The following is a 13365-nucleotide window of genomic DNA, read 5'->3' as shown; positions in this document are numbered from 1 at the left end:
ACCTGGTGCCTTAGAACAGACTGTTGTGGCACGATCTGTACCGCATTTTACAGAACGGTGCGGGCGATTGCGTAGATTTTTTGGTATGGCCAAAGCGTTGGCAACGTTTGCATTGGACCGCTTCTTTTTTAAAATACGGAACTTCAAAGCTTACAGTTGTATAGTTGAGAGATTTCAGGTCAAAAGTTTCTTTATTATTAGATTTGGGCTCCAAAACATTCGGACGTCAAACGTAAAAAAATGTGTTTTTGACCCTACTTTTGGCGTTTTACACGGGATATCTTAGAAACTAAGAGAGATACAGTTCTGGGACATATTTTTTCGATTTCCCAGCTCAAAAACCATAAGAAACAATTGAATTTGCCCCTTAATTGACCTTCCCAGAATTTCCGAAAGCCTTAATTTACCCGGAAGAACTGAAACTCGGGCGAAATCTTTCATCTTGTATAACTCGCTAACGAAGCGTTTTCGGACCTATGTTTATATGAACTTTTTTCTTATTTTTAGCCTCTAGAATGAGTCGTCAAAGTATTGCCCTATCCTCCTGAATCACCTGTATTTCCTTGAATTTGGACATAAAAATAATTTTAAAATGAAAAAAAAAAATTTTTCCTCGATAATCAAGTTTGAACATATTAGGAATTCACTCAATATAACCATCTATAGTTATTTATTTTATAAATATAATTTAATCAAACTTAACCTAAGCTCGCTTCGCTCGCTAACGTTGCCTAATTAACACAGTAATGTTTTGAGTATTTAAATAATAAATTCAGTAATTCTGACAATTATTTATTATTTAAATAATGAAAACATTATTGTTAATTTGTCGATGTCAGCGAGCGTAGGTAAAAAAATTGCTTCACACCGCACGGCCGAAGTGAAAACTTGTATGGGATCGCAATCGTTTCGAATTAATATATATTACAAGTAGCGTATAACGATTACATTCAATAGCCGCTTTAACCTTTCACCCCTAGAACCAATATAAACGTGTTATTTCCACGATTATCCCGTGTATGTAGTAAAATTTTCCCGCTGAAAGACTGGATTTGCTGCAAAATACGTAATAAAACACGGGTTTGAGACGCCCAGAAAATTACAACAAAGAAATTGACTGTTGAACCTCCACGTCTCTTTTCACGGGTTTATTCGAATACATTGCAATGACGAATGTGTGTTCACATGTCGAAACAGTCGATCCAGTGAAAAATTCATAATAAAACATGTTTTTAACTGCAAACAGAACAATTAATTTTAAATTTATGATGACGATGTAGGTCATCATTACATTCAGCGATATGTGTGTATATCGTCGATCGTTATTTAATATACGCAACGATCATTATTTACGATTCGACCTTTAAAATTATTGTTGGTTTTCATAATCTAAGAGCTATTCGGTTAACGCTGTAAATTTATAACGAATATCCACATCGAGCAGTCACCATTACTTTCAGAGAAAGCGGATGATTTTTAATTTTTTATAGTTGTAATAGCTAACTATCGACAGCCGATGTTATTTTATTTATATTATACATAAGAAACGGGATCGCTCAGACATATCTTTTGTTAAATAAAAAAAGGGCGTACCTCGAAAACGGCGTGCCCTAGGGCATTTTTAACGCCATTTTAAAATTCTTAACCCGAAAGGAATTTTGCCATCGCCCGGATCGATCGGTCCTAGTCCCACGCGTCTAGCGGCTACCGTTCTCGAGATACTAGCACCAGCGAAATAATTGCTTAGGGAAAATGTTTTCCTTTAAAAATATTGAAAAAATAATTACACGGATTCACATACTAACAGTGGGACTATATTAATTAAAGAAAACAAATTTAATTCACACACACAATCACATATGTATATTTGTATTTAGGATATATATTTATTAAGATGGTCGATATGTTTCATTCTTCTCCAGTGCAACTTATATATTACAATTTTCAGATTGTTCGTCAGGTAGCTGAGGTAAAGTTCGAAGGTTATTTAGAGGTTAGATTCCACTTTATGGAAAAATGTTTCTGACAAGACTTGTGTATCATTGTCTCTAGAATCCAAATTCGAGGTGCAAATGTGTCCCATTTAAAAAAATTAACTTCTAATCTAGTTAGCCCTCCTCTGGTCAAAATCAGAATTTTTTTTGCATCTTCCAGAAAAATCACTTCCTTCAATTTTAGAAAAGGAGGACGGGGGAGGTCTAGGACACCTGTTTTAAGTATATATATATATATATATATATATTTAAGTAGTATATATATCATTTATATTACTTCATTTATATGAAGTAATGATTTTGTGCATGTCCCTTGTATTTTGAAAATATACACTCAGTCTGTCCAATGTAATATTAACTACAGGTACTGTAATTTAATGTTATACTCATGGGTTTATGGGTTGTTTGATCAACAGTGTTTTATTGATTTGTCTTATAATGTAAATCTTTTTGTTTGTGTGTAGTTTTGAAAGCTACACACAAAAAATCTTTATGAAGTTTTATCGGTATACAGAAAGGTTGTAAATTACCTCCATATTTTAATTTGCTATAATTTTTATATTTAGTGACAAATGTTTATATGTGATGTTTACAATATAAGAGATCACCTATTTTATTAATACATAACATCAGCACCAGCATTTCTCATGACTGTAAGTTTTGAGAATGTTTACAAAGCATTTCAGCATGAACTCTGCAGTGGAATATTGATCAGAATGCATCAAATTTATATCAACACTCGACTAAGAATTAAAAATGTAATAAAAATTCTACATCCACTTCCTTAAGAAAATTTTGCAGGGTATGACTTCAGGTTCAAGTAAAGCCCACACCTTTTATAAAACCTCACAACCTGGATGTAGAGGGTTGGCATCAAGCCAATATGATCTGTTCTACAGATCATATTGGCTTTACATGGCAGTTTGTAATATTCTTAGGATCAAATACAGCAATATTTGATGAGTGGTCCAGCTACCATTGGTGAACTCATATTAAGGCCAACACTTCCATTTTAGAAACAGCCTTTTATTTTGCCTCACCACTTCCTTAATCATTCCTCCAAGGGTTCTCTTTAACTCTCTCTTTCCCCTTGTTCTACCTTGCTGTTCTGTAGCACATTTTACCATAGTATCTTTAAACTGTTTCCACTCCTTCTCCTACTTCAAAATTATATTACATTTCTTTTATTAATAGCTTATATTAGAAAAAAAAAACAATGGTGATTTTATTACACAACTGAATATATTATTAATTAATAACGACAAAAAAAAAAAAACATGTAAGTGTAAATGGTATAAGAAAACAGTATTTTGAAATGTCATTCTGCTTTTAGTGGAATTGGAATCTTTTGATGCAAGTGATTGACTGTATTTTGTTCATAGTCCTGTAGAGTTGGTTTAAATCTTTCATATTGCTATTTTTTAATGAATGGTGTTACAATGTTTCATATATTCATAAATATTAAATTTTAAAAACATGTATTACAGAACTTTTATTCGAGTAAAACTGAAATTTTTTTACTGATATATAATTTATCATTCTACTCTCTCATATTCCTGCCGAGTCAGTTTATTAGCTAAATTAATTGTAACAATGATAGCAAAAAATGCTACAAGAACAGACGGAAACAGAAACATAAGTAGCCAAGATTTCTTTTCAAGAATAAAGCATTTTATACTTTTTCTACAACCCTGAAAAAAAAAATCAAGTTGGTAATATTATTTAAATAAATGTGTAATAATAATATGTAATTAAAATAAAACCTTAAAAATGAAGAGTTAACAATTAAACATGAAATTTTAATACAATGAATGAAATAATTTATAGCAAATACATTTGCTATTTTTCATATGGTAAAAAGTAAAATAAAACTTTTTTTTAAAGAGATTGAAAATCAGATCAGCATTTTGACCTTATACATTATATATATATAGTTATTAAATTTTATAAAAAAAAAAAGAGTCCAATCATATTGCAGTTCTTTTCTTCTTTAGACATCATAGTAATATCAACCATCATATACATACATAATGATTTAATCCTTGTACTGAATTTTCTTCACATTAATACCTAAAAATTAATCTTTAGCCATGTACTGCCCACTCAGTAGTGGCAGAGGGAGCACATTCCATATCTCTTTATTCTAAAATTTCTAACCTTTCAGTCTTATTCTAAACACTGATTGAAGCAGAATGAAACAGTAGAATAGCATTTCATACACACATAGATTTTTTAGGAATATTTTGTTCTTTTTAAGCCATGTTTAATATAACTTACAATGGCAGTTTAATATTAAATGTTAATGGACAATTATTACCTCATACAGTTGTACCCATTGTAGGATATCGTGTGTGTTTTTTTCTCTTTCATCTCATGTATTATACTACTGGCGACCAAAGTGTGGTGAGTCACTTGTAGTGGAGAAGTGGGAGGAATTCTCAACTATGACAGAAAATAATTGGAGTGAACTATTCAAGCTGTGATGAATATTTCATTCAAATATCCAAAGGTTCCACTTATGGTGGATTGTGTAGGCTGGTAGCAGCTGGTAGATTACTTCCATTTGTATTTGAAGTTTACTGCAATGGTAATTTTTTTCACTACTTTTAGTAACAATTTTCATCCTATACTAAGGATGCGCTTCTCTGTTGATTTGTCCACTGGTCATTTTGGGACATACAAACCCTTACCATTAACTGACCACCAACTTTTGACAACGTCATCTGTTACCAAGCCAACACCTAGAAAATGAAGAGAAAAATACACAGATACTATGCAAAAAAAGCAGTTCAAAAATGAGGCCACAAAATATCAGCGAACACACCCTGAAGATCGTAGAGCAGCAGCAGCCACTTACTACGAAAATAACCCCGAGGTTCATAAAGCATCAGCAGAAAGATGACAGCCGCTGAATAAATCACATCTTACTGTGGTCATTTGAAGGAGATGAAAAAGAGTACAATCCACCGGTTCTATGTTACAAGCTGATGATATAGTGAATAATCATGTATAGTTCCTCAATACTCTCAACCCTTCTGGTTTGCCAGCACACAAGCTTTTTCTTAAAATTGGAACTCTTGTAATGCTGTTACAAAATCTTCAGTAACCTAAATTATGCAATGGTACCAGACTACAAGTAACTTTTCTTCAAAATATTATTATAGAAGCTACTGTAATTAGAGGTTGTGGTTGATGGGAGTTGGTCTTAATACCATGCATACCACTTAAGGTGACACAAAAAAAAACAATAACTTTTAAAATACCATTTTGAACATCATCTACCGGAAGAAAGTTACAAAAACTGATATTAGGTATTTTGATAATTGGATATTTTTATATATATTTTTTAATTGTAATGGCTAGATTTCTGTCAATAAATTTTTTTGTTGCATTTTTCAAATTTCCTGTATTTTTGTGTCACCTGTACCATCAGATTATCCTTTTAAATTTAAACTCTTACAATTTCCTCTTAAGGTATGTTTTTCTATGATTAATAAGTTTCAAGGACAACCGTTGAAATTGACAGGCATTCACTTAAGAGAGGACTATTTCTCTCACAAACATTTTTATGTAGCTTGCTCTGGAATAAGTTCATGCGGCAACTTATTCATTCTAGCACCACAAAAAACTGCCAGTTTAGTTTATAAGGAGTCCTGAAATAAAAGTATCTCAAACAGAACTTTTCAGTGCTACATTCTTAATCGATTCTTATCAGGGCCGTACATTACTCATATACTTGCGTTGGCCAATAGCTTGTTTATTGTGTATCCCTCCTATATTTTTAATGAAAATTCTTATTTACCATTTTATCATGTTTTAATGAAAATCTTTAAAACAATATCTTGATTAAATAATTTTGATGTATAAATAAATAAGTCTGCTATTAAAAAAATATTGCAAGTGAAGCTACAATGGGGAATGCTAGTTTTGCTATCAGTTAGAAAATATGACAATCTCAAATAAAAAGAAAAAAGAAGAAGAAATCAATTGTATTTCACCATATTTTTATAAAGCAAAGTCAGTGGTAAAAGTAATAAAAAAAAAATACAAATACACATAACCTGTAATTGTATATGAAATGAGAATTAATTTTGCAGTGCTTGGATAGTAGTAATTGTATATGAAATTACTTCAATTTTGTTACTTTTCTGATAGAGACAAAATTATGATTATGTTGACTATGTATTTCAATGTGAGCTTAAACTATTATGTTAATAACGTTCAGTATTCAATTACACAAAAAAAGTCAAAATTTTTGCAAACTGATTCTTTTGTCACTATCATCATCATCGTAATCACCTTAATTGATATTTAGGTAAGATTTTACAAAAACAAAATGTGAGGGAACACTGATCCTTCAGATACAAATATTTCACGTTATTTTTAACCATTAACACACAAAAATAAAAATTTTAATACTTGCGATTCAGAAAAGATTATTTACTTTTCTTACATAGAAAAAATAAAGGTTAATTACCTCAGTATAAAGGATTCTTACCTCAGTATAGATTTTTCTTTTATCAAAAGTGTTGCAAGGTTCAACTATACAACAAGACTGTGGAATTCTTTCTAATTTCATTTTTAACCAATCGTTTGGATCCTCTATTCCACAACAAACAAACTGAAAACAAACCATTACTTCATTAAATTGCAGCAGAGAATTTATGATTAGCAAGTATATCAAGGATATCTAAAAAATCCAATTCTGGATCTAGTATTATAAATTGTGAATCACTGTTTGATTAAATGTTCTGAATTTTTTGATAATATTATGAACAGTCTTACTAACATCTAACTACAGATATTGATATGTTTTGTAAAACTATGACTAATCAAACCCACACAAGTTGAACACTAACTAAAAACGATGAAAATTAAACCTAAGCAGGAATGTGTAATTTATTAAATCTTCTTCAGTGCCCATCTTTTAAGACTACCTGAAGGATAAAATTCAAAATTCCAAAAAATGTAAGGAAGTTGGATCACCATTTACATTATAACAAATTACAAAATAAAACATAATTTCAACTTATTTTTTCCATTATGACCCAGAATATCTAATTGCGTGCTTTTCTTAATGATAAAGTAAGATGAATGAAATTACAAATGATAAAAAACAGATTACGTGAGTATGGCCACTTTTGTGTATCTTTAGGGAGCACTTTATATAGTAAAGTTCAAAACTAATTTTAAATAATGCAGTTTGAAAAAACATGAACAAAATCAAAACTTAATTTTATTATACTAATCCAACACAAATGTTATGTTTCTTTTGGGACAAAGTTAGGAAATAATGATTTAAATTTAATTTCTCAAAGAAATATGTTATAAAACTAATTTTTAATCTAAGTTAAATATTTCAAACAAATTCACTTATATGAATATAAATTTTCATTTTTTTAGTAAACATTTTTGTAATTATTGGGTTGAAAAATCACAGACAAGAAGTTACATTTTGACTTGGTTACATAATCTGTAATAAATAAAATTTGTAGCATTTATTTATTTAGTTTACAAGGAATAAATTATCACAATATAAATGTTAAAGTTTACAAGATTTCTTTACTTCGTAAATGTAAATCCATTTTTAATATTTTTACTGGAGTAACATTTAACTTTTTTCAGCAGTAAAACTATTAAAAATGGATTTGCATTTGTTTAGAAGTAAAAAAATTTTGTAAACTTTAACATTTACATTGTGTTAATTCATCACTTGTAAACAAAATAAATAAAAGCTATAAAGTTTGTTTATTACAGATTATGTAACCAAGTCAAATTGTTTAAGTTAATAGTGACAGATTATTTGCCCAGTTTCACATGTATAATATTTTCACATCACCTTGTTTTTTTCCTAATACACTTTCTTTTTTTTAAATATTCAGCACTGATTGGGGAAGTTTATGGTGTAATAAAGTAATTTGAAATACAAATAATTGTTCCTATGTACGGCTACTTAGTTTTTCACTGATGAGATAGATATATCTCAGAAATGAAAATTAAAAATTTATACAATCTTATTTATTTATTATACATACATATATATTTTTCGTTTTAATTATTATGGTGCTGAAAAAAATGTCAGGTGAGAAAATACAGTCAAGTTATTCATCTTGTCATATAATTTTTAGTATTCTAATTTAATGCTGTACAATTATTTACAGAAACAAAAACATAATCATTTATGTTGGAAAGAGATTGTATCTTTCATTTATCCAAACAAAACAATATGAATATGAATATCCATACAATATGATGGTAATCTGCAAATGCAGATTTACAATCAGTTATTTGAATGAATCAATTGCAGTGCTATATGCCTTCAATTACTAAAAAAAACCGAGCTCTGAAACTTTCTAGCATTAGAATTATATGCTACTTTAAAAAGATCTGAACTTCCTAGCCCTGGATAGAACATTTATCTTCTTAATCTACGCTTACATATCTCAAGGACAAGTTCAAAATTTTTGAAAAGCTTCAGTAGTAACATAACTTTGGTAAAGCATAAACAAACTAATCTCCACCTTTTAATTTATTATAAACATTTTCAATCAATAAATGTCTTTTATATAAAATTTTATGGTAATTCAACTATCATCTTACATCTAATAACAGATTTATTTTTGCCATGATCATAATCATAAAAAGTTATTGAGTATCTATTATATGGTGTAATTAAATAACTATCCCGCATAACGTGTATTTAACAAAAATGGTAAAAATTTGAAAAATGTAATATTTTTAATTATTATCATTTCCACATTTATATAAATTGTGTAAACACTTCTGTGCAAAACTTGCAAATATACAGTCTTTTACAAGGTTTGTAAATTTTGAACATCTACAGACTTTTAAAATTTGCAGTTTTATTTTATTCAGATAACTGTTTAAATCCAATAACTACAGTTTCCTACAATAGCATTGAACATAAACAATATTTTTCACTCTACAACATGAGTGTATTTTTGATCAGTCATTTTTTTTTAGTAATATATATTTCAAAAAATTATCATATTCCTTTTGATGTTAAAAAATATTCTGCAAAGTTAACAAAATGTTAGTTATAATTACACTTACATAAAATGTAAATATTAAAATGTACATTTTGTCTGTGAGAAATAACAATCATTATATGGTTAAAAGATAGTTTTCACAGCAAATTAATTACAGCAAATAAAAAAGGTTAATTCCAAACAACAATTATTTGACAATATTAACATTGATCAGTTAATTACATAATTAATTAGTTAATACAAGAATACACATTTTCCTATTTACTAAACTAGATAATGAAATGTACAACATTGTGAAAACTGAAAAAGAATGAAGTTTTTTCACTATTACTGCCATAAAATATGAAACAGTAAAAAAAAAAAAAACAGAAAATTCATGAAATTAATAGAATCAGCAGCAACTTTTATATCACAAATAAATGGGTAAACTAATATAAATATTTTAATTATCTTGATAATAAAAATATTTTACATTGCAATACCTTACCTTAGTCTGAATTTCATCCATCATATTTACATGTTTTGGTCTGTAAGCTACCATAAATGATATTAATTCGTCTACTAAAGAATTACCTGAATCAGGTGAATAAAAATAAATACTTAAGTAAAGGACAAGTAGTATTGCAAAGAAGAACAACAATGAATATCCATACTGAAATGAAAAAAAATTAATTTAGAAATTCTATATTGCCTTTCATAAAACTGCTTCTTTCATTTACTGTTTAGCTAATTATAAATAAATAATTTCTGATATAATCAGTAGTAAAATAATTTAATATAATATTATCTAATATTTTCATGGATGAAACATTTTTTTTAAGCCTAGATGCATTTATTTGGCATAAGAATTTTTATCTTAACACAAACGAATATAATTTACCACCAATTAATGTCAGTTAAATTATCATTCATTCACAAATTTTACCAATTAAACATATTTTATTTTTTTTTTGTTTAACCTCCGGGACCACCATCAGGTATTGCTACAGAGGATGAGATGAATGATTTTGTAGTGCATATGAAAATGCCATGCCTGACTGGGATTCGAAACTGGGACCTTCAGATGAAAGGCCGAGACACTACCACTTGAGCCATGGAGGCCGGCAACTACATATTAGAAATCTAAACATTACACAACATATGTTGAGGAAGAAAAGAGCAAAAACTATAGGTTTTAATCAATAATTTTGCAATTAGTTTCATCACAAACCATCATAAAAACAGCAAAACATTTTTTTTAAATGTAAAAGTTACTAATTTCCAAATAATATTATTTTACACTATAACACATAGCAATAATGCCATCACAACGTATTATTATTTCCAGTGATTGGTCATTTTTACTTCTTTGTATGAATTAAAGGAAGTATTGTCTTTGCGAAAAACTTCAGTGTTCTGATTTCAGCAGAAACATCTATTTTGATCATTCCTGAATCCATTTTGACAAGTTTCAGCATGACGTCTGTGTGTACGTAAGTATGTATTTATCTCGCATAACTCAAAAAACAATTAGCTGTAGAATGTTGTAATTAACTGCTGTAAATCTAATCACCTCCCCTTTTGACTCCAATTGACTGAACCAAAAATTAAATATTTGGCTCTTACAAGGGGAAGGCACATTGGTTCGAATCAGATTTCATCTCCTTTTTTTTTAAATTTAAATATATTGGTTTATTAATAGTTAACCTCTTGTAAAAAAAATTACCATAAATAATAAATTCAATAACAATAAAAAAATATGAAAAAATAACAGAAGTTATTAATGAAATAAAATTTATGTACTTTTCATTTAAAAAAAAATGTGTATATGTAATTTAATAGGCGTACAAGGAAGTCTTGTAGTGTCCACATCAGATTTTTTTACATCATCGATCCAAATTCTTTAATTGTAAAAATGAGTTGAGTGAGAGACTTGAAGAAGAAATGAAACAGTTTATTAAATAGCTTAAAGATTAAACAGTTTAAAAATTCCTGAGAATCTATAACTACAACTCATATGGAAATAATTATCTGGTAATGGGCTAAAAAGAAAGAGGAAGTAATGATATTTTAATCGTTAAAATAATTTAGCTTTGATCTCAAAACTTAAGTCCTGTAAGATATTATAATAAAAACCCAGATAAGGTAAATGCCTCTTAAGAGGTGAAGTTAACTATAAACTCGGTTTTTCATATAAACTGTATTTAAATTTGTATTGTATCATTATGCTACTGTATTTTAATATGCTATTCAAATTGTTAACATCAACAATATTAAATCTGAAAAGGACTGCCTTGCAAAGCAGAATAATTAACAATCTAGTACGGTTTACTATTATTAGATTTTGACAAAGTTCTAAGGTTCAAATTCTAGTAAAGGCAGTTACTTTTACACGGATTTCAATATTGGATTGTAGATACCAGTATTCTTTGGTGGCTGGGTTTCAATTAACCACACATCTCAGAAATGGTTAAGCTGAGACTCTACAAGACTTCACTTCATTTACATTCATACATATCCTCATTTATCTTTTGAAATAGCACCTTACTGTGGTTCCAGAGGCTAAACAGAAAAAGAGAGAGATTTTGACAAAGTAGGGATGGACAGATAAAGTTCACATTTTTCAAAAGTTGTTTAAAAAGTAGAAAAGTCTAGGTTGAAATCTGACCAGAAGACCAAAAAATTATTATGAAATTGCTATTGGTGTAGCGGCTAAAAGGTACCTCTTAAATTGCATGACTCATTGCAGTAAGATTGCAAAACAGATGCTAGTTTTAATTAATCATTGTGATTTATTATTGTGAAAATGTCCTTATTTAAGTAAAAATCTCTCTCATATTTTAAATTTATGACAAATTTTTATTAGAATATATGTAATTACAAATATATAACTTTTTAGTTAGATTGTACATCATGAATGTTCATTTCCTTATTAATGCAAAAGTTAAGACAATTAAATTGATGAATAGAATACCTTTTTTATTACTGAAAAATTTATGATTATATATATTTTCATTGTTTTGTTGTAAGATGCTGTAATTACATTTTTTTTTAAATTCAATTTTATATTAACTCTCTTATCTGCAGTTAAGATTTGTAGATGGTTAGCATTCCTTTCCCCCAGAAGCATTCATTACCTACTTAATGATTGGTTTATATACATCAATCAAATACAGATGAATACTACATAATTTATGAACTTCCACCATGGTTCGACTAATAGTCATTATTCAATCAGATTAACAACTAAGCATCAAACAAAATAGAGGATATTTTAAAAAAGAGAAATTTACAAGTGATAATACAAATAACATATAAATAATCATGCCATTATAGGATACATATTAGACTGCTTTTCAACATTTTGTAAGCACAATTTTAATGTTTTATCTTGTTTCGAGCTCTCCATACTTGAGAACAAGAGAAATTATTGAATTTTGTTGATCTATTAACACCAAAAATAGCAATTCAAAAATAATCTATTAACTGTAACTACCTTAACTGGCTTAAACCTGAGTTTAGGAAGGCAGAAAATCATGATTCATGCTTAATCTTAGAATACACCTGTTTATTGGTTTAAACTATTTTTAATTTTTCATATTCATTTTATGTATAGACAATAATTATTCGAGGTAATTTTTCTACAACATCTTCCATGCTATTTTTGTAATTATATAGACCAATAATTTTGTACTGTGTAGAAAGAGATTCATTCATTAATCCTCTACATGAATTCTCCATGCAAGTAACAAGACATTAAATATATTACATATAATTTTTCATTGAACTAATTCTATCATTTATTTTTTGTCAACAATTATAAGACTTTCAATAAACTAATTATAAATGTTATCTTTAAATTAAAATGACAAACGAAAAACAATGAAATAAATCAATATGTTTTTCTTAATTAAATTTTAACATTTATTAAATAATAAAAATCTTCTCTTGATGAAAATATAAATATTTACCAGAAGAAGATGTTTTGGTTTCTTTTCAAACAGCATTCCTATAAGACTTACAATAAAAATAATAAAACCAAGAATTATAATTGAAACAGGAATAGTAACTGCCAAATCGGTTGAAATGTTACTCAAAAAACTTAATGATATTTTAAACCAGCATCCAAGAATAAATAAACACAAGCCGCATATCTGTTAACATTTTAAATGAAATCATGTATTTTTAATTATATAATATGTGTCTTAAAAAAGTTAGTAAAGTACACTTTGAATAAATTTTAACTTATTTTCAATGAACTAAAATTAAAAAAAAACACAATTTTTTTATTGCTAAGCATTACAGCTGATTTAAATCAGCAGTAAGTAATAATTAAATAATAAAAATAATAAGAGTATGTGAAAGTAATAATTAAATATGGC

General features: G+C 28.2%; 1 protein-coding gene across 1 annotated transcript in view; it reads right to left on the bottom strand.

The window, feature by feature from the left end:
• Positions 1-3295: 3295 nt before the first annotated feature.
• The window catches only part of LOC142319155 (23 kDa integral membrane protein-like), a 31663-nt gene continuing 21593 nt past the window's right edge, over positions 3296-13365 (bottom strand). The window contains exons 3-6 of the mRNA XM_075356125.1: positions 12955-13137; positions 9492-9656; positions 6493-6615; positions 3296-3685 (exon numbers count right to left, since the gene is read on the bottom strand). Coding sequence (XP_075212240.1) covers positions 3530-3685; positions 6493-6615; positions 9492-9656; positions 12955-13137 — 627 coding nt within the window. The 3' untranslated portion in view covers positions 3296-3529. The remainder of the gene's footprint in view (positions 3686-6492; positions 6616-9491; positions 9657-12954; positions 13138-13365) is intronic.

Source organism: Lycorma delicatula, chromosome 2, assembly GCF_047948215.1.
Source record: "Lycorma delicatula isolate Av1 chromosome 2, ASM4794821v1, whole genome shotgun sequence".
Classification (NCBI taxonomy): domain Eukaryota; kingdom Metazoa; phylum Arthropoda; class Insecta; order Hemiptera; family Fulgoridae; genus Lycorma; species Lycorma delicatula.
The sequence above is the reverse complement of the archived record's forward strand: the minus strand, read 5'-3'. Positions and strand labels throughout refer to the sequence as shown.